This window comes from Salvelinus alpinus, chromosome 11, assembly GCF_045679555.1.
Source record: "Salvelinus alpinus chromosome 11, SLU_Salpinus.1, whole genome shotgun sequence".
In the NCBI taxonomy this organism is placed as follows: Eukaryota; Metazoa; Chordata; class Actinopteri; order Salmoniformes; family Salmonidae; genus Salvelinus; species Salvelinus alpinus.
The window spans coordinates 48,593,410-48,616,407 of NC_092096.1; the positions used below are offsets into that span (position 1 = coordinate 48,593,410).

The 22,998-nt window shown below is 42.9% G+C and overlaps 1 protein-coding gene across 2 annotated transcripts in view; it reads left to right on the top strand.

Moving 5' to 3' along the window:
- The first annotated feature begins 1,162 nt into the window (after positions 1–1,162).
- Positions 1,163–22,998, top strand: part of nhsl2 (NHS-like 2) — a 147,620-nt gene continuing 125,784 nt past the window's right edge. The window contains exon 1 of one of the 2 annotated variants that reach the window (XM_071333324.1): positions 1,163–1,821. In XM_071333324.1, the coding sequence (XP_071189425.1) occupies positions 1,545–1,821 (277 nt within the window). In that variant the 5' untranslated portion in view covers positions 1,163–1,544. Of the gene's footprint in view, positions 1,822–13,305; positions 14,441–22,998 lie in introns of those variants that run through there. The other variant, XM_071333325.1, reaches the window with a different exon arrangement.

The window sequence follows — 22,998 nt, forward strand, 5'->3', positions numbered from 1 at the left end:
CCTTTCCCCTCTCTCTCTCTCTCTCTCTCCCCACCCCCTTTCCTCTCTCTCTCTCTCTCTCTCTCCCCACCCCCTTTCTCCCTCAATCCCTTCTAACCAAGACACAGACAGACTGCACTAGTGGGCCAAGTCCATGGTTGGGTGGGGTGACTATGGCTGTGGGAGGCTGGGACTGGGGGGGGGGGGGGGGTGTTGAGGGGGACCAGATGTGCTCCTTTAGTATAGGAGGGGTGTGTTCACAGTTAACATGGAGAGGAAAAGGGAGTAGAGACTTGAGAGTTGACGTTGAGAGAAAGCGTGTGGGTCAGAGAGAGAGGGGAGAGAAAGAGAGGGGAGGATGGGGGTGACACAGAGAGAAAGGTTCTCTCCGTGGACAGTTGCAGTGTGTGCCCCTAACATGGGTGTATTATTTCCAACTTCTCTCTGTGCTTGTCCAACTACAGTTGTGAAAACTCCCCTCTGCCCCATCCTGCTTATTATTCTATCACACACAGAGAGAGAGAGAGTCAGAGAGAGAGAGAGAGAGTCAGAGGGAGCGAGTCAGAGACTCAGATAGAGAGAGAGAGTCAGAGAGAGAAATAGTCACAGAGAGAGAGGGGGAGCGAAAAGGAGAGTTGGAGAGTCAGAGAGAGGGGGAAAGAAAAGGAGAGAGAGTTGGAGAGAGAGAGTCACAGAGAGGGGGAGCGAAAAGGAGAGTTGGCGAGAGAGTCAGAGCGAGAATGAGAGAGACTGGGGTTATATTGGGGCTTGGGTTCATTTACAAGGGTTATTGGGTCAGTATTTTCCCTGAATAGGGATAAGTGTGTATTCGTGCATGTGTGTGGACAGAAATGTGATAAGAGTGACAAGATGGTGAAATGGCATCCTCAGATGGCACCACATACGGTCTGTAAAAGCAAAGGAGAACAACAAAAAAGTGGTCCAATGCAGGTCACGTGGTTCACATGCTGCACGATAGATAGATAGGATGCCTCTCTTTATAACTGGCCTAAGTTAGAAGGCGATAAAACATGTTTCTAGAATCACAGGAGGCTGGTGAGGGGGAGGATGGCTCATAATAGTGAATGGAATGGTATCAAACACATGGTAACCATGATGTGTTTGATACTATTCCATGCACTTCGTTCCAGCCATTACTATGAGCCCATCCTCCCATATGAAGGTGCCACCAGCCACCTGTGTCAGTCAAATAAGCTAACCTACAAGTTCCAGAGTATCTGTGCAAAGTGCAGGTCGGGGTGAAGTCTTGACCGATGTCTTCAGAACAGAACAAAACAGAGGGGTTGAGGTTTGATTCCTCCTCCTCCCGCAGCAGGTTTCGCTTTGGGAAGACCAGAGACAAGCCTATTGCCAGCCAGCCTACTGTTGCGCCGATGCGGAGAGCACCGCGCGGTGGACAGTCAATCGCAATGCAAAATATGAACGCACTGTAGGCTACTACGGTTCTTCAACAACAACAATAACAGAGTTTTCCGCACGGATAGCACGCTTCCTTACTGCTAAAGGAGGATTTTTTCGGTTGGGTTTGCGCGTTTGGAGGGAAAATGCCCTTCTGCAAGCGCACAATAGTTCCCAAGGATGTCTGTAAAAACGACGCGAAGAGGCAAACTGCGATTTTCGGGGACTTGGTGGACGTTTGCGGGTTCACTCTATGCTCGGTGCTCCGACAGCTCTCGGATTTATCCCGGCACTCCGTCAGCATCTTGGAAGAGCTCGAGGGCGAGCTCGTGTCTATCTGTCACCGGTCGGGCACGCTCGAGGGCAAAGTGATCAGTTTACAGCGACACATCGCTGCGCTCGCCAGTAAGCCACCGCCAAAGAGTAAGAAAAATCACACTGTATAATTTTCTATCACTTGTGTGGTGTGGCCGGAGTGAGTCTTGCAACTCACTGAGGTCAACTTGAAGTTGAATGTGTGGGAGAGGTATTCAAAATCGCCAGTTTGAGGTAACTTGGGGTGGGAGAATAGAGGAATGTCAATTTATTGTAAAAAAGGTGGATCACATCAATGCGTGCGTTCCTTATGGCTGCTTGTGACCTACCATTCTGCAGATTTAAATGGCTGTTTGCAAAGTAGGCTTTAGGACTAGTGTTTTGTGAACAACATTAGCGTGAGCAACAATGTGGAATTGGTGGTTCGCCTTTAAAATAAAAGTTCCCAATTGAAACGGATGCAAACGGATACAAATTGTGGAATCATGTTACAATTGTATTAGATAATGCTAGAGTAGGTTCGAATGTTATTATATAAATTAAACAAAGACAATCAGCACATTGTACACAACATTTGTGTAAAATGTGTAAATCGCAGTGTGGCTGTATAGACTTCAGAAATGCAATGGGGGTATGTTTGTTGCATTGTACAGCCTTACCTATGGATATTTGGGTCTAAAGAGTTTACACATATAATAGCGTCATAATTCTTATGAAGGCACTCTGAAACCACTGTGAAATGAGCAACATTGAGCTCACCAGTCAACCTATGCGTATTGAACATTCATATTGCAATATCCATGAAAGGATTTATCAGCCTACTCAGTGACAACCACAGAACACAGCTATGTAGAGTGTACACAAGTATTAGCGTCGTAGTTCTTATTGAAGGAATTGAAATGAATATACTGTTGTTGTGTTGAATATCAGTGTGAAAGACAAAACACATTAAAAACATTTCTTTGCTTCCCCTGTTTGCTTCAAGTGTGAAATAAAATGCCTTTCCATACTAGACTTTAGTTGAAAAGCCAACTCTTTCAAAGACTAATGTAAACAATGATTGACTGGCATAAGGATCATCCCAAGGCCTGCGTGTACTTGTGCCAAAATATGCTTCAGGTCAATTGCTTGGCCTGATGAATAATAAGTATGAATACAGTAAAGTACACACATTAAATGGTAAAAAAAATAATTTTGAAGCAAAATAGTGTTTTTTTTTAGACAGAACTGAAAAATTCAAGGAGTAGGCCAGGCCATTCAAGGAGTTGGTCTGATGGTGCCCGCTGATGTTACCGGACTCCCCCCTTGTCCCACTGAATTGTGTGGCGATTTCCCACAGGTAAAGAGCTACGATGCTAATGTTTGTGTAAGCTCTTTAGAATTGTAATCTGTGGGTATCACTGAGTAGGCTAATACCGCATTTCATGGACCCAAGATCCATAGGTAAAGACGTACATTGCAATATGAATGTCCAGTACGCACAATAGACTGAATTGTGAGGTGATTTCAGAAAGTTTAAGTCCCGCAATAAGAGCTACGACGCTAATATTTGTGTGAACTCTTCAGAATTGTAATCTGTGTGTGTCACTGAGTAGGCTAATACTCCATTTCATGGACCCAAGAGCCATAGGTAAGGATATACATTGAAATATTCTGAAGTCTATCATATTTTGTCATCAAATGAACAAATTATTGTCTTTTGTTGAATTTATATAACAACATTCCAAACTTGTTTAACATTATCTAGTCCAATTGTGGCCTGATTCCACTATTTTCATCCGTTTGCATCGTTTCAATAGGGGACTTTTATTTTGATGGAAAATTGTCGATTCCACTATTCTTGATCACGCTAATGTTGTTCACTCCTTGACCGTACTTGTATTTTTAACCATCTACTCCTATTCCATTCATGTTACAAAACAGCATTGACTTTGTTTGTAAAGATATGGATAGAAAAGGGGGATGTAAAGGTGTGGATAGAGTATCCCATGGCGCGGCCACTGCCACAACGTTATGTCACAGTGAAAACTGGCTACTTTGTCGCCAACTCACTTGAGCGCGAAACACGCGATATGCTTAGTTACGAACATCGACAGAGTACATGATTACAGATTTAGATTTCACACCGGATAATGATGTCTTCGAAAATGTGACAAGGACAGAGTCACGGATAGACGGTACGCTAAATCAAATAGAAAGAGGCGCACGCGTATGTTTGGAGGTGAGGTGAAGATGACACGAGATAAAGCGTCCCAAATGGCACTCCATGGGCCCTGGTCAAAAGTAGTGCACTATAGGGAATAGGTTAACATTTGGGATGTAACGCTTTGCAGCTGTTTTGCCGGAAGTTGAGAAACATGTTTTTGTCTCTGCCCTCTTGGCTTGAGGACAACCAAACCAAAGTGAGGTGACAGGCAGCTCCTAGAGACTAGAGAGACAGAACACATTGTCCAGAACATGACAAAATATTTCCTGTGAGAAATATATTGGAAGTTCAACAGCTCTCTCTAGAAACGACCAGTTTTAATGTTATGCTGTTGTAATGACATGACATGACACAACAATGAACATGACACGATAAAGGAAAAAAACGTTGTATCCTGTGAGAAAGCAATTGTAAGTTCAGCAGCCCTCAGTTGGAGAGTGGAACCTCAGTAATGATGGAGTCAGAGAGAAACTCAGGCTACAGTTTTTATGTGATGCTTCCGGTTGTAATAACAGTACTACCACAGTTCAGAAGTACCATGGCAAGTCAATGGCAACACACTTATGACTCACTTAGGTTGTTATGTCAGTTGTTATGTCAGACAGACGTTGTGCTGAAGACCCAAATTTGCAACATTGACTGGAGGTCTGCGACATACACTATATATGTAACGGATGTGAAATGGCTAGCTAGTTAGCGGGTACGCGCTAATAGCATTTCAATCAGTTATGTCACTTGCTCTGAGACCTGAAGTAGTGTTGCCCCTTGCTCTGCAAGGGCCGCGGCTTTTGTGGAGCGATGGGTACCGACGCTTCGTGGGCGACTGTTGTTGATGTGTGCAGAAGGTCCCTGGTTCGCGCCCGTGTCGGAGCGAGGGGACGGTCTAAAGTTATACTGTTACATATACACAAAAGTATGTGGACACCCCAATAGTTGATTCAGCTATTTCAGCCACACCATTGCTGACGGGTGTATAAAACCGAGCACACAGCCATGCAATCCCCATATACAAACATTGGCAGTAGAATGGCCTTACTGAAGAGCTCAGTGACTTTCAACGTGGCACTGTCATAGGAGGCCACCTTTCCAACAAGTCAGTTCATCAAGTTTCGGCCCTATTAGAGCTTCCCCGGTCAACTGTAAGTGCTGTTGTTGTGAAGTGGAAACGTCTAGGAACAACAACGACTCAGTCGCTAAGTTGTAGGCCACACAAGCTCACGGAACACATGACACGCAAAAATCGTCTGACCTCGGTTGCGATACTCACTACTGTGTTCCGAACTGCCTCTGGAAGCCCAATAACTGTTCGTTGGCAGCTTCATGAAATGGGTTTCCATGGCCGAGCAGCTGCACACAAGCCTAAGATCATCATGTGCAATGCCAAGTGTCGGCTGCAGTGGTGTAAAGCTCCCTCCATTGGACTCTGGAGCAGAGGAAATGCGTTCTCTGGAGTGATGAATCACGCTTCACTATTTGGCAGTCCGACAGACAAATCTGTGTTTGGCGGATGCCAGGAGAACGCTACCTGCCCGAATGCATAGTGCCAACTTTAAAGTTTGGTGGAGGAGAAATAATGGTCTGGTGCTGTTTTTCATGGTTCGGGCTAGGCCCCTTAGTTCCAGTGAAGGTAAGTCTTAACACTGCAGCATACAATGACATGATTCTGTGCTTCCAACTTTGTGGCAACAGTTTGGGGAAGGCACTTTCCTGTTTCAGCATGACAATGTCCCTGTGCACAAAGCTAGGTCCATACAGAAATGGTTTGTCGAGATCGGTGTGGAAGACCTTGACTGGCCTGCACAGAGCCCTGACATCAACCCCATCGAACACCTTTGGGATGAATTGGAACGCAGACTGCGAGGCAGGCCTAATCGGCCAACATCAGTTCCCGACCTCACTAATGCTCGTGGCTGAATGGAAGCAAGTCCCTGAGGCAATGCTTCAACGTCTAGCGGAATGCCTTCCCAGAAGAGTGGAAGCTGTTATAGCAGCAAAGGGGGGGACCAACTCCATAAAAATGCCCATGATTTTGGAATGAGATGTTTGACGAGCAGGTGTCCACATATTTTTGGTCATGTAGTGTACATTGAAGAAGCTTAAGGGGCATTCCCATCTAAAAGGACCCATGAGCACCAACATGTGAAGTTCATAGAAGCATGTACAACTGAGTGTCAAATGAAAGCTAAGATGCTATATATTTGGGAAATTAAGGCATAGATACATTTTTCAACCATTTTCCATCTAAAAAACTAGGCATAAGTAAAGGCTTTGATTTCTGGATACAGATAGAAAACATTACCAGAAAAAGTATTAAAAAGTATTAGACATACACTTCTATTTAGTTTAGGAGAAATTGCTTACCTTTCTGTAAGTTTAAGAAATATTGCCTTGTGCCTTGTAATTCCGTTACCAAAATCCCACATATCTTTAAGAAATGTCCTAATTTCCTAAATTTCCCATCAGAGCTCCCTCTCTTTCCATTTACTGTAACCAGCATCCTCACACACTGAGCACTGACCGACACCGGACGTTCATGGACGTTGAAAAGTATTTGACATTTGGTCAGTCCACCCTGGCCTTAATGTTAACGTCCACAGACAGACCGAATTGGACCAAATCTGAACCTATGATAGACGTATGTTTTACAAGTTTGGATAGTACAGTAAAGAATAATATATTACAGTAGAGTACAGTATATTTTACTATACAGTACTGAACTATACTCTTCTTTACTGTACTGAATTCTACTCTTTCCTACTCTGCTGTGCTGTATTGTATTGTACCTCACTGTGCTTTGCTGTGCTGTATTGTATTGTATTGTACCTCACTGTGCTTTGCTGTGCTGTATTGTATTGTATTGTATTGTACCTCACTGTGCTGTATTGTATTGTACCTCACTGTGCTTTGCTGTGCTGTATTGTATTGTATTGTACCTCACTGTGCTGTATTGTATTGTATTGTATTGTACCTCACTGTGCTTTGCTGAGCTGCGTTATGATGTCCAAACTTGTGAAACATGAGGAGAAGGACATTCATATCCATAATTATGCATTTCTGTGGAGTACAGATCAGGGACCCATGATGTAATAACGTTACCGGGTGTAAATCCACTTAACTTATTGTAGTTCAATAACCAAAATATATTTTTGCAAACTCAAGGGTGCCATGTCGTAGCTGACACCCTTATTCTTTCTGCAGATATCTTCGAATCTTAAGACAGAGACGATATTTAACAGAGTTTTTGGAAAAACGTGGTCGCATAAAAATCGGAGGAAGATTTGAACGTAATTCCGTGATCAAAGTTTGCATCTGCACAGTTTTTCCACAAAAATTGTTTTTATAAATTTTTTAGTGGAAATTGTTAAAAGTAGTCCTTGTGCATATACTTGTATGGTTTGTTAAACTTTAAAATCAATGGTTTTTGTTTGGCATACATTGTAAAGTGAAAAAACGGAGTCAGCGCGTAATTCCGTTACGGTGGAATTGCCCTTAAAGCTACATGGCATGATGTTACTAGATCTCCATGGAGATAAAACCATGTGTTATAGCCTGTCTATGGTTAGGTTATCTCTTCCTTCATGTTGTTATTGCTAACAACAGTAAAACAGTCCTTCACACAATTCACTCAGGTTTTTGGGAAGGTTTAGTTTTTTTTGTAGTGAATGTTTTACCAAATGCGTGTGAGCCCTACTATTGTCAATGTTTTGCATATATGCCTAGAAACTGCTCAGTCCACTGTCTTACACTGAGCATAGAGTGAGAGAGGAAGGAGGGAGAGAGCAGAGAGAGATGTGAGAGAAGGGGGAGAGGAGGGAGAGAGTAGAAGTTTCCCTTGTCAGTTTCCTTTTCCTTATCTTAGTAGTTCCCTGCTCTGTCACTCTTTGACCTCAGTGTGTGTGTGTGCGCTGTGTTTTATCACTGGAAGCTGTCAGTCAGTCGTCAATTGTGATAGTGTGAACCTAAGAGCTTGTCCTTCCTGTGGAATTCTCAGACCTCTCTCTCTCTCTTTATCTTCTCTCTCTAGAGCAGAACGTCAGAGTGAGTTTTAAGTCAGGAGACCCAGGCAGACCCTTTAGTGGAGCTAAGAACTATCCCACCCTGACCTCCCTCTATCCTTCTCTTCTTCTCTCCCTCTCCCCTCCCTGTTTTCTTTCAGGGAGAAGACCCACCTTTGTGTTCTGCCCCCTCTCCGCTTTCCTCTCCTCTCTCATTCCTTCCTCCTCCTCTGTCTTTCCCAGAAATCCCAGAAATCCCCACGCAGGCAGGACCTGGAACCTGAGAGTAATCCTCTGCCTCTCTATGATTATTTGGATGGTCAGATAGAATGGTGATCGGATCACCCTACCTGTGTCTCTGTTCCGCGTGGTCCCAATGAGTCAGGGTTGGAAACAGCAGCAGCAGCAGCTCGCTAACTACCGTGAAGACCTGGCCAAACACAGCCATGTTGCTTTTGGAGGCTTCGGAATTTTTTTTTTTTCTCTCGTGATGATTTAATGGGAGCTTGTTTGGGTTGCTGTCTCCCTGTGAAGTGTAATTTGGCACTCAATGGACTTATGATTCTTAAAGAGAGAAAGCAGGATTGTGGGTGTAGTAGAGAGGGGGCGGGGGGTAAGGAGAGAGAAAGGGGGAGATGGGGGATAGAAAGAAAGCGAGGGAGAGAGAATTTGAGTGTTTGTGAGGTTAGAGAGGGGAGAAAAGAGAGGAATAAAGACGGAGAGAGGGAGTGAGTGTTGGGATAGAGAGAGAGGGAAAAGGATAAAGAGAGCGGGAGTGAGTGTTTGGACAAAGGAGGAGGGGAATCAGGAGGGGGAGATAAATTCAGGTGAAAAACGCAGAAGAAAAACTTAACAACTTCCTGCCTTGGCTGCAAGCCTTTTCTCTCTAGCTACGTAACTTCAACTTTTCTCCTTCTTTTAAATCATGTTATTTCCCCCCCTCTGTTGCACTTTTAGGCACGGCCCGTTGCCCTGGCGACAGTCCAGCTGTGGACAACGCCAAAACAAAGCCAGAGCAAGTGTTCTGTGGAGCAAACTTCTGCCAGAGTTCCCGCGTGGGTGTCTGTCTCTCCGTCTCTGTTTTACAGTACACTGTCCTGTGTTCTGTTCTCACCAGAGATGGTTGTGCGAGACACACACACACACTGAGCTTGCTTGTTGCAATAATCTTACTCACGAAGATCAGGTAGAAAAGGAACAGAAAGGAGAGAAGGAAAGCAATTTGTCAGCCTGTGTGAAAAGCAGCTGTGCAATAAGTTGAAAGTGTTGCTGACTGTCATCCTAATGCTTCCCTAGAGCCACTCTCTGCTGGGTGTGTGTGTTCGTGCGCGCGTGCATCCCATCCCATTCCCATGGAAAGATATTAATGTCTGAGAATACAACAGAAAGAGAAGCAGGACGCAACCAAGGCTGCATCCTAAATATGGCACCCTATTTCCTACTATCTACCCTGGTCAAAAATAGTGCACTGTATAAGGAATAGGGTGTCATTTGGGTCGAAAAAACGACTTAGGATCTAATGGAATTAGAGCTCATTGTGAGGTCAGCAGTTCCCTGGAGTAGGAGGGAGGAGACAATTTACAAATTCCTTGGGAGGAGAGGGGAAGGGGTGAGGAGGGAGAGAGGGAGGGGGGAGAGCAGAGGGAAAGGGAGGAGAGGATTCCCAAAAAAATCTAATTTACATTTCAATGGTGATTCATCATCAGATTATAGCTAAGGGTGTGTCTGAAATGGATTCATATTCCTTATGAATTGCATTAAACTGAAATAGTTGTAAATGAGAACTTAACATACCTGGCACACCTGGTCAAATATAGAAATTGAACGAACGAATGGTTGAGAGACAGAGAGTAAGAATGAGAGAAAGCCTGTTCTGTTCTGTTCCCGTGTGTGTAATGGTGTACTGTAGGCTGGGCTACATGTGCTGAACAGCATTGGAGTTTCCGGACAGTTGAGCTGTTGGCCCCAAATCTCATCTCTCTGGGCCGATCTTCTCAGGCAGGAAACCAGCAGCCAATGCAGCTCTTTAGGACCGCAGTTCTCCTCTATGCACCTATCCTCTGTTATTCTCTGCAGATCTTTTAGCTGTCCCAGTTCACTAGTTCACTGTAGTGCTGCTTACTTCTCCTCTCCTCTACTCGTTTCTGCTTACACTGCACAGGGCATCTGTACACTCTGTTTATTCTATCATCAGAGCTCAGATTCCTATCGAATGTAGAGAGAAAGGGAGAGAGAGAGACACACTCACAGATAAGATAGAAGTCAGAAAGAGAGAGGGGGGAGTGGAGGGAGAGAGAACGAGGGAGCTAGGAGGGGGCTCACTTCCGTTTGGTCTTGCAGGGTTGGTTTCCAGAGATAGACTGTAATCATTAAAGGGATACTTCGGGATTTTGGCAATGAGGCCCTTTATCAACTTTCCCAGAGTCAGATGAACTCCTGGATATAATTGTTTTGTCTCTGTGTCCAGTCTGAAGGAAGTTAGAGGTAGTTATGCGAGCCAATGCTAACTAGCGCATGCTAGCAGATAACCATAGACTTCCAGTCATTGTGCTAACGCTAGTTAGCAATTGCGCTTCAACTTCCTTCAAACTGCATGCAGAGGCATTGCCAAAATCTCGAAGTATCCCTTTAGCATGTAACTGTCCAAACATCCAATCCTACAGTAAACAAGCATGTGACAAATGCAAATCATTCTCTCTCTCTCTCTTGCTCTCCAAAGGTACACGTTTATTATGAATATCATGAATTTGGCATGCTATTTATAGTGCTAATGCTAGCTACTTCTAAACTTCCAAAGGTCCAAGTGACGAGTGATGGTATACATAGCTTCACGTTGAAATGACGGTGTCCTTTGGGCAACATAAACCCAACCTCACTCTGAAGTTACTTTCACATACAGCTTGTGTAAGAAAAGTGAGTTGCTCTCAACTCTTCGACGTCATCTCAGGTAGTCTACGCAAATGAGCACGGACGCTGATCAACGTCTACATGTGTTGACGTGATAGCTCCGCTGAATCGAACGCGGCTTGTTTCCCAAGCTAAGCAGGGTACATAGAGGTGTGCATCTGGATGGCAGACCTGTTCTCACTTTTTCCTCTCTTTTCATCTTTTAGATCTGTGACTCCTCACATTACCAACAGATTGTCGATAAAATGTTAAAAACCTCTAAAGGAAGTAAATGCGTTCAGACACTTCAGATAAACTGATCTAACATATCGAAATGGGTGTTTGTGTGTGTTGTTCAAAGCCCAGACCTTGCCAGCTGTGTGTGTGTGTGTTTGAGAGAGAGAGAGGTCTGAGAATGATGTATTTGCCTCATGCTTGTTTACTGTAGGATGGAATGTTTGGACAGACACATGCTAAAGGGATACTTCGGGATTTTGGCAATGTCTCTGCGTGCAGTTTGAAGGAAGATGATGCACAATCGCTAACTAGCGTTAGCACAATGACTGGAAGTCTATGGGTATCTGCTGTGATCTAGTTTGGTGGCAGGCTAATTCAGACTTACTGACACTGAACTCCCATTGCTCGCCCTCGTTGCCTCTCCTCCTGCCTTCTCACTCCGGTTTCCATGGAGATGGATAGAATGGTTATAGAGATGGATTATGGTGTATTGTGGGAGCGCCCATAGGAAGTTAGTACTCCTGACCTCCCAAAGGGAATGACTACATCCCCCATGCTCCTCGGTTGCTCTTCCTCTCCTTCCTCCTCATCCTAGTTGTCCTCCTTTCACTCTTTGTCTATCCCCTCCTCCACTTGCTCCTCCTGTTCTCCTCCTGTTCTCCTCCTGTTCTCCTCCTGTTCTCCTCCGATCCTCCCATCCCCATCTTCTCTCCTCTCCCCGACTTTTTCTTCTCCTTTTCCTCCTTCCTTTCTCCTCTGTCTATGGTAATAGTGGTGTATTTTAAGGGAATATGGTTTCATTTTAGACTCTTTTGAAGAACAGAGCTGTATCTATGGTATTTCTCTGTAACACCCTCTGTTTGTAGTGGGGTGTTTCTATCGATATTTGGCGCATAATGGACCATTCTAATTGGACAATGGCCTGATGTCAAGATCCACAAACTGGCCTGGGCTCTGAGGTGCCGTAATGGTGGACCGATCACTTCCAGATGGAGGAAGAGAGAAAGGGAACAGATACAATTCATTATGGGAAACATAGAGAAACATAGGAAGTGGATCCAAATCCAAATTGTTGTCTAGGTTTCTACTTGTTTTTTGAATTGTTCTAATTTGAAAAATTCTGCTTTAAATGCAGAGAGATAAAATTATATGACTCACAGAAATTAAAGTAAAAAGGAGACAAGGAAAGGACAGTAGGAAAGGATGCTATTTTAGTGTATTGGGACGTAGCCCAGGCCTCAGAGTAAGCTGCTGGGCACTGTGGGAAAAACTAAAGTATGTGTTGGCAGCAGGGGCAGGTTGTTGTGGTGAGGGGAGTGTGTGGGTGGGTGTGTGTGTCGGCAGGGGGCTATACGCTAGGACACAATAACAGAACAAACAGTTCTGCCACCCGCTGCATGCATGCTGGCGCTTTGATGAGCTCTGTGTGTCTGTGTGTGTGTTCGGTGCCCTGCCCCTGCCCTCCCCTGCCAAGCTTAAGTTTGGCAGGCGCGTGACTCTGAAGTGTGTAGGCGTGGTGTTAGTAAACATAAGGTATGTGTGTATCAGAGTATGTGTCTATATGCCTGTGTGTGTGTGTGTGTGTATCTGTGTAAGTGTGTGTGTGTTTGTTAACAGCTCAATGTACAACACGGGTCACATGGAATGTCTGTGCTTGCTCTTCCTACCTTTGGTGGTGAATTAAGGATGCCTACTCCCACCTCTCATTAGTAGCCTAGCTATACGGTAGGAAGGCAGATGCTCTATAAAACTTTGTAGGTGTGCCTTTTCTCCCTTATCGTTTGGCATGTGATCGTTTGTCAACCTATAAGAGACTAACATGGCAGGCTTTTCTGAAAAATCTGTTTTTATAGAGAAAGAAAATCTGGGCCCTAGTTACATGTTATGATGTTTTTATGAAGGTAGTTAGACCATTGATAGTATGTTTCGTTATCTTCCGCATACAAATACAATCACTAGATTATGGAATCGTTGACTTGAATAGGGATGGTCATTCTAGTGATTGTATTTCTGTGTTTTTCCACCTACAACACTAGGAGAAGTAGAACAGGGACATATAGACAGCAGAGTCGGCAGACATCTGTCACTTTCTTATTGTGTGTGTGTGTGTGTGTGTGTGTGTGTGTGTGTGTGTGTGTGGGTGTGGGTGTGGGTGTGGGTGTGTGTGGGTGTGGGGAGCAAAGTTTTCTTCACTTTTCTTTCTGTTAGGTAATTATATTGTTTCTAAATCATTCTATATTTCAATATGTATATTATTGACAATGTTGCACCTGCTGCTTCCACTGAGGACTGTAATTATAATGTCAAGCTTGACATGTGTGGGTTTGGTGTTTCTGTTCGTAATTGTACAGTAAGTCATTTGTGCGTGTAAAGACTCAGGTCTATATTGTGTGTGTGGCTCCCTGTTTCTGTGTTGGTAGGTACATAGCCCCAGCTGTGAATTATGTGTCACTGTGTGTATGGTGTGAGCCCTGGCTAGACTAGAGCGGTGTGCGTGTGTGTGTCAAGAGGGCTGAGGCAGCAGAATCCACTGCAGTCTGGAGGGATGTGATGATGATGATCATGAGAGGGAAGGGGTAAACACACACACACACACACACACACTTAGAGACAGGCGCATGAGTGAACAAACACACACATTTTAATGAGGTGAAAGTGGCACTCACATAAATACACACACATAGACACACACACACACACACACAGACACACACACACACACACCTCGTGGGTGTATGAATTGTCGCTGGAGCTGTCACTGTCGCCTGATCCTAGGACGGAGAGGAAGAGAGGGGGAGAAAGGAGGAGTGCAAACAAGAAGAGAGAAGGAGATAAGAACAGGAGAAGAAAGGGAGAAAAAGAGAAGGAAAGATACAGATGAGGAAGAGAGGAATAGTGCAGATCGGAGGAGAACGCTAAATAAAGACGGGAGAAAAAAGGAGTGTGGACGAAGCAGGTTGACATTTATTGTCTTGTCCTTGAGGCAGAACTGAACGATTTCTGCTAGACAGTCCAGCTGCAAAGTCAAAATTGTCAATATTTAAAAATTCAAGGTTAGGGTTATGGTTAGAATTCGGTTTAAAATCTGATTTTATGACTTTGTGGCTGTGCCAGATAGTGGCCACTGCAGAGCTGGCTCCAGAACATGATTCATGAGGAAAAACGCTAACTTGTGTGGACGAATAGAGATATTGATAGACACCGAGGAGAGAGGAGTGTGAACAGAGAGATTGATTGATAGAGCGAGGTCATAGCAGGAGTGTGGCTGGAGAAAGAGATTGATAGACAGAGCGAGGGAGGAGAGGAGGGATGCGGTGGAAGAGAAGGAGGTCTCCAGGACAGGGGAGGCCGGAGGAGGAGAAAGGCTCTGACACAACATTCACCATGCCCTTCTTTAGTAGAGGTAAGAACATGTTTGTGTGTGTACGTGTGTGTGTGTGTGTGTTTGAGCATGCTTATGAGTTTTCTATTCCCTTGTATTTCTATGTGTGTGTGTGTATACAGTGGTGTCCATAATTATTGGCACCATTGATAAAGATGAGCAAAAATGACTATAAAATCAATGATTCAAATATTGAGCTATGTTGTATGCAAAAAAAGGGGGAAATTATTTTACATTAATACAATTGCTCAAAGAAATAGTACTCCAGCACCCTACCCTTGCAAGCCTTTTTCTAAAATGTTTTATGAGATTGGAGAACACATTGGGCGAGATCTTGGACCATTCCTCCATACAGAATCTTTCCAGATTCTTGATATCCTTTGTATGTGCTTATGGACTTCCCTCTCCAATTCAAGCCGCAGGTTTTCAATGGGGTTCAAGTCCGGAGACTGAGATGGCCATTGCAAAATGTTGATTTTGTGGCCAAATCATAATTTCTTCGTGCTTGGGGTTATTGTCTTGCTAGAAGATCCACTTGCGGCCAAGTGTCAGCCTCCTGGCAGAGGCAGCCAGGTTTTTGGCTAAAATGTCCTGGTACTTGTTAAAGTAAAGGATGTCTTTTACTTTAAAAGACTGCTGAACTTCTTGATTTTGCCAAATGTTTTGGCTTGCTCATTAACAAATGGTAGTGGCCATGACTGAAGCCAAACGAGAGTTGTCTTGGAGGTGTGGTTTGATGTCGGCTTTTCTTGGGTGTGTCTTTGCCTGATTTTGCCTAGTTTTTTGCGCTTGCTCATTAAGAAATGTTAACGGCCATGACTGAAGCCAAACTAGAGTTGTCTTGGGGTTGTGTTTTGATGTGGGATTTTTTTGGGTGTGTCTTTGCCATTCAATCACAACAAACAAGGGCAGTAGTTAGTAGTGACAGCGAAGTAAGCTAAGCTAGTTTTGATAGGGAGAGAGGTTTTGAAGTTGAGGACTTCTCCCTTCCTGACTCCTCCCCTTTCTCTGTCAAATCACAATTATGCCAAGATAGCAAGAACCAGTATCTGGAATGTGTTTCATGGGACACTCTTGCCTTGCAACGAAAGGACAGCTAGTTTCCATCCTTCAATACAAAATCTAGGAGGCTCATGGTTCTCACCCCCTTTTCATAGACTTTTCACCCCCTTCCATAGACTTACACAGTAATTATGACAACTTCCGGAGGATGTCCTCCAACCTATCAGAGCTCTTGCAGCATGAACTGACATGTTGTCCACCCAATCAAAGGATTACAGAATTAATATATTACTGAAAGCATAAGCTACAGCTAGCACTGCATAAATATGTTGAGTAGTTGACTCAAAGAGAGAGAAAGACAATAGTTGAACAGTTTTGAATAAATTAATTTATTCACAAATGAAGGAGAAGCAAAAGAGAGAAAAAGGAGCTAGCTGTATTTAGTTGTATTTTTTTTCACCTACACTTACTTAGCTAGCGAATGCAGCTAGCTAGTTTAGTCTACTCAAACACCTGGCTCAAAGAGAGACGGATGCCATGTTAGCTAGCTGGCTAACTTTTCCAAGTCCAGGTAAACTTTTGGTTTTATGAATGTATTGCAACCGGGGCTCGCCGGTGTAACTGCTTGGTAACTGTACACTGTACTGCATGATTGTAGTGGGTTTACTAACTCGTTAGTTCTAGTAGCTATGTTGACTGACGTTAGCTAATATGGTGACAACGATGTAGGCTGTGTGTAGCAGTTAGCGGTTATGATATGAAGGTTTGGCTTGGAAAGGTTTTTTCACCCAGTCACAGACAGCTAATGTGTTGTGCACTGAAGCCCACAAGCGAAGGGAAAGGTGTGAGGAGGAGAGTGCACAGATGCAATAAGTAATTAACGAGCAAAGTAATCATGCTGTTTGTATGTGGCTGCTATGAAAGTGAACTGTGTTTGCGTGTGATCAGGGGTGTATTCATTCCGGCGATTCTGTTGATAAACGTTTCTTAAACGGAACGAAACGGGATAAACATACCTGGATTTGTCCAAAATAAACTCTTGTTTGCAACTGTTGGACTAATGATGACACCCTAGATCACCTAGATGCAGGCAATATTGTGCAAGGCAGTATTGAATGTGTCACTGTATGTAACCTTGATTAGGCTACGTTGTAAACTTTCATTCATAGGCTAGGTTGTAGCAGCCTCATGATGGGTATAGAGAAAATTCAAGAATCATGGATTAACCTAAACCTATCAATGTAACATTGGGCTGGGTGAATGGAATATGAATGACACTCATCCAATGTGCTGTAATAGAAAAAGGCTATGCTCATGAAAAAAATTATCATCCTCCCTCATCTTAAACGCTACTGACAGCCACTGATCACGGCCAACTTCAAATTCACCATGACTAATTTTTCTCTTTTTATCCAAGACAGTTGAGGCCTCACAACAAAGTGTCTCTTCAGCTCATTCCCTCTAGCCTCAGGCAAGGAGAAGACTGCCAGTACCCAGGCTCAAATGATCATCCAGTACCATAGGGTGGATCCCTGGTAGGGACACACAGACAGAGCTAGTCTGCAGAACAGACTGTGTGAAGGAGAAGGATGTTGTTTATTATTAGAAGAGATGGAGGATCTGAGCAGCATACAGGTAGTGTGTGTGGGTGTGTAGATAGTGTGTGTGTGTGTGTGTGTGTGTGTGTGTGTGTGTGTGTGTGTGTGCAGGTAGATGTATCTGTCTCTGATCTTTGATCTTAATGTCACGTGGAGCCTTTGAGAGAAGCCTGTTCTCTAGTTATGAACTTGTTGAATTGATAAGATATTCAGAAGTCTATTTTTGAAGAAGGGAAGGGGGAGAGAGAGTGATGAAGAGAAAAATGAGGGAGAGAGAGAGCAAGCGAGTGTGAGAAATAAATATATAGTAGAGTCTTACAAGATCTGGCCAGATGGCATTACTCTGAAGTTAGTTGCATGACGCAGATTTGTTTGATTTCTCTTTGGTCCAGATTAGAGGTCGACCGATTATGATTTTTCAACGCCGATACCGATACCGATTATTGGAGGACCAAAAAAAGCCGATACCGATTAATCGGCCTATTTTATTTTTATTTGTAATAATGACAATTACAACAATACTGAATGAACACTTTTATTTTAACTTAATATAATGCCTCAAATAAATAATGAAATATGTTCAATTTGGTTTAAATAATGCAAAAACAAAGTGTTGGAGAAGAAAGTAAAAGTGCAATATGTTCCAATGTAAGAAAGCTAACATTTAAGTTCCTTGCTGAGAACATGAGAACATATGAAAGCTGGTGGTTCCTTTCAACATGAGTCTTCAATAATCCCAGGTAAGATGTTTTAGGTTGTAGTTATTATAGGAATTATAGGACTATTTCTCTATACGATTTGTATTTCATATACCTTTGACTATTGGATGTTCTTATAGGCACTTTAGTATTGCCAGTGTAACAGTATAGCTTCCATCCCTCTCCTCGCCGCTACCTGGGCTCGAACCAGGAACACATCGACAACAGCCACCCTCGAAGCAGTGTTACCCATGCAGAGCAAGGGGAACAACTACTCCAAGTCTCAGAGCGAGTGATGTTTGAAACACTATTAGTGCGCACCCCGCTATCTAGCTAGCCATTTCACATCGGTTACACCAGCCTAATCTCGGGAGTTGATTGGCTTGAAGTCATAAACAGCGCAATGCTTGAAGCATTGCGAAGAACTGCTGGCAAAACACACAAAAGTGCTGTTTGAATGAATGCTTACGAGCCTGCTGGTGCCTACCATCGCTCAGTCAGACTGCTCTATCAAATCATAGACTTAATTATAACATAATAACACACAGAAATACGAGCCTTATGTCATTAATATGGTCGAATCCGGAAACTATCATCTCAAAAACAAAACGTTTATTCTTTCAGTGAAATACGGAACCATTTGGTACTTTATCTAACGGGTGGCATCCATAAGTCTAAATATTCCTGTTACATTGCACAACCTTCAATGTTATGTCATAATTACGTAAAATTCTGGCAAATTAGTTCGCAACGAGCCAGGCGGCCCAAACTGTTGCATATACCCTGACTCTGCGTGCAATGAACGCAAGAGAAGTAACACAATTTCACCTGGTTAATATTGCCTGCTAACCTGGATTTCTTTTAGCTAAATATGCAGGTTTAAAAATATACACTTCTGTGTATTGATTTTAAGAAAGGCATTGATGTTTATGGTTAGGTACACGTTGGAGCAACGACAGTCCTTTTTCGCGAATGCGCACTGCATCGATTATATGCAACGCATAAGGCAGTTAACCCACCGTTCCTAGGCCGTCATTTAAAATAAGAATGTGTTCTTAACTGACTTGCCTAGTTAAATACAGGTGTAAAAAAGTTTTCATGAAAAAAAAATTTGGGGGGCAAAATCGGTGGCCAAAATTACCGATTTCCGATTGTTATGAAAACTTGAAATCGGCCCTAATTAATCGTCCATTCCGATTTAATCGGTCGACCTCTAGTACAGATAGATGACTGTTGAATAATGCTGGTGTACCTGCTGCTCCTGTCCCTGTGTGTATGTGTGTATGGCATGCCAGAGATGATGGGGTGTGTGTGCTCATGCTGGGTACCTGGGCAAAAGGCCTCAATCCTGGGGTCTCATTTATAAATGTTGCTACGCACAAAATATGCCCCAAACCATGCGTGCACCAGTTTTCACACAAACATTGGAATTTATAAAAACTTGACCTGAAAATGTGCTTATCCTCCGCAAACTTTAGACCATGCGTGCACACAGTTTCTAGGGGTTAAAGTATTGCATTGGAGGAAGGCAAAAGTAGCTTCGTAGCCTTGTGCATGAATATATGATGACACTATTATTCATAACAAAAAAACAGGTAGCTAAAATATAATAACAAGATGTAATCATTTGCCGTTAGTGAGAAGAGTGAAAACAAATTAATTTGATCTTTGCATTTGAAAAATTATTCGAAATAGGCATCTATTTCCTATTTCATGATCATTGCAGAATACATTCCTCACCTTTTCTGACTGTGATGGTTTCATGCTCGCGAAATATCCTATAGGCCTACAACAAGTTAGGATAGGCTACCATTCGTCCAATCTCATTTAATTGGACCCACTTCACAGTAGTAAATACAGTGGTTTACAAAAGTATTCACCCCCCTTGGCATTTTTCCTATTTTGTTGCCTTACAACCTGGAACTAAAATAGATTTTTTGTGGGTTTGTATCATTTGATTTACACAACATGCCTACCACTTTGAAGATGCTAAATCTTTTTTTATTGTGAAACAAACAAGAAATAAGACAAAAAACAGAACTTGAGTGTGCATAACTATTCACCCCCCCCCAAAGTCAATACTTTGTAGAGCCACCTTTTGCAGCAATTACAGCTGTAAGTCTCTTGGGGTACATGTATGTCTCTATAAGCTTGGCACATCTAGCCACTGGGATTTTTGCCCATTCTTCAAGACAAAACTGCTCCAGCTCCTTCAAGTTGGATGGGTTCCGCTGGTGTACAGCAATGTTTAAGTCATAACACAGATTCTCAATTGGTTTGAGGTCTGGGCTTTTACTAGGCCATTCCAAGACATTTAAATGTTTCCCCTTAAACCACACGAGTGTTGCTTTAGCAGTATGCTTAAGGTCATTATCCTGCTGGAAGTTGAACCTCCATCCCAGTCTCAAATCTCTGGAAGACTGAAACAGGTTTCCCTCATGAATTTCCCTGCATTTAGCACCATCTATCATTCCTTCAATTCTGACCAGTTTGCCAGTCCCTGCCAATGAAAAAAATCCCCACAGCACGATGCTGCCACCACCATGCTTCACTGTGGAGATGGTGTTCTTGTGGTGATGAGAGGTGTTGGGTTTGCAACAGACATAGCGTTTTCCTTGATGGCCAAAAAGCTCAATTTTAGTCTCATCTGACCAGTACCTTCTTCCATATGTTTGGGGAGTCTCCCACATGCCTTTTGGCGAACACCAAACGTGTTTGCTTATTTTTTTCTTTAAGCAGTGACTTTTCTCTGGCCACTCTTACGTAAAGCCCAGCTCTGTGGAGTGTACGGCTTAAAGTGGTCCTATGGACAGTGTCACGCCCTGGCCTTAGTTATCTTTGTTTTCTTTATTATATTAGTTAGGTCAGGGTGTGACATGGATGTTTGTGTGTATTTGTCTCGTCTTGGGTGGTTGTATTGTATAGGGGGTTTTGTAGAGTTTATGGGGTTGTGTTCAGTGTAGGTGTTTAGGAAAGTCTATGGTTGCCTGGTTTGGTTCTCAATCAGAGACAGCTGTTTGGGAGCCATATTTAAGGCAGCCATAGGCATTAGGCTATTGTGGGTAATTGTCTATGTGATGTTGCATGTTTGCACTCAGTATTATAGCGGTCACGTTCGTTTTGTTATTTTGTATCGTTTGTTAAGTGTTCTTCGTTATTAAAAAGAAGAATGTATTTCTCTCACGCTGCGCCTTGGTCTCCTCACTACGACGATCGTGACAGACAGATACTCAAATCTCCGCTGTGGCGCTTTGCAGCTCCTTCAGGGTTATCTTTGGTCTCTTTGTTGCCTCTCTGATGAATGCCCTCCTTGCTTCCTTGCCCTCTCTTGGCAGGTTTGTTGTGGTTCCATATTCTTTCCATTTAAAAAAAATGGATTTAATGTTGCTCTGTGGGATGTTGAAAGTTTCTGATTTTTTTTTCTAACCCAACCCGGATCTGTACTTCTCCACAACTTTGTCCCTGACCTGTTTGGAGAGCTCCTTGGTCTTCATGGTGCCGCTTGCTTGGTGGTGCCCCTTGTTTAGTGGTGTTGCAGACTCTGGGGCCTTTCAGAACAGGTGTAAATATACTGAGATCATGTGACAGATCATGTGACACTTAGATTGCACACAGGTGGACTTTATTTAACTAATTATGTGACTTCTGAATACATTTGCAGGCACCACTTTTCCATTTGAATTTAAAAAATGAAATGAATGAAATGAATTTCACTTCACCAATTTGGACTATTTTGTGTATGTCCATTACATGAAATCCAAATATAAATAGATTTAAATTACAGGTTGTAATGCAACAAAATAGGAAAAACGCCAAGGGGGATGAATACTTTTGCAAGGCACTGTAGATAAGCCATTTCAAGTATTTTGCTCTATACGATCCTATCCGATGCAGAGTTTAACAGTCGAACAGACTATTCACTTTTTCTATTGATACCGTAATGACAATATTTCATTTATAAACATTCTATATATCTCATAACCATTATAGAATCAATTTCTCAATTTATCTGGCAATGATGAGTTCATAATCCCGAAGTAGCTATACAAGTTACCATGCGTATCTCTAATTTAATTGGCCCTATTAGATAGGCTATTATAATTTAATCCTGAAAGGGAGCACGTTTTATAACGTACAGTAGAATTTAACAGGTGAATGGACAGTTAATATTTTGCATTGAAGTGTGCAGGCTACCACTACAAGTAAGCCTACTGTAGTTTTCATTTTTTCCCGAGTAGACAATTGTCACGGCTGTTGAAAGGAGAGGACCAAGGTGCAGCGTGGTGAGCGTACATTTTCTTTATTGAATAAAAATTACGCCGAACAAAAACAATAAACACTACAAAAACAAACCGTGAAGCTAAAGGCTATGTGCCCTAAACAAAAGTCAACTTCCCACCAAGACAGGTGGAAAAAAGGGCTACCTAAGTATGGTTCTCAATCAGAGACAACGATAGACAGCTGCCTCTGATTGAGAACCACGCCCGGCCAAACACAAAGAAATAGAAAACATAGAAATAAAGAAACTAGAATGCCCACCCTGGCCTAACCAAAATAGAGAATAAAAGCCTCTCTATGGCCAGGGCGTGACAACAATGTTTCAGAATTGATGGGATATTTAGGTTCAGGGAAAAAGTAAATGCAAAACATTGAATTCAAACGATCTGTTTACAGGTCCACAACAATTTGTAATTGTTTTTGTTTTTTAGAAATGGTCAGATAGGCTACAGCAAATGTCACTGCAAAAGAAAACATTCTGCCAAAACCTCCAAAGATATTTGATCAAGTTCGCCATTGCTATTTGCTTTAGATATACTGTCTTGGCTTAATTCCAATACTTCCAAAGTATATAGCAAATAAGGGTGTTATTGTCACCATAAAAGGTGACCGATGGGCGTTTTTCAGGCAGAGTTATAATGCTTGTTCACACTCGCACAGTTTCACGACAAGTCTGATTTATAAAGGGAAACTTGCACAAAGTTTATAAATCTCAATATTTTTGTGAGTGCCCAGTCTTCAGAAATGACTCACACAGATATTTGGTGTAAAAGTTATAAATGAGACCCCTGGTGTCTTGTCCTCCGCCTCCACACAGACAACCGTCTCACACACACACACACACACACACACACACACACACACACACACACACACACACACACACACACACACACACACACACACACACACACACACACACACACACACACACACACACACACACACACACACACACACACACACACACACCTTCCCAGCTCAGTGACTGCTGGGAAGCAGC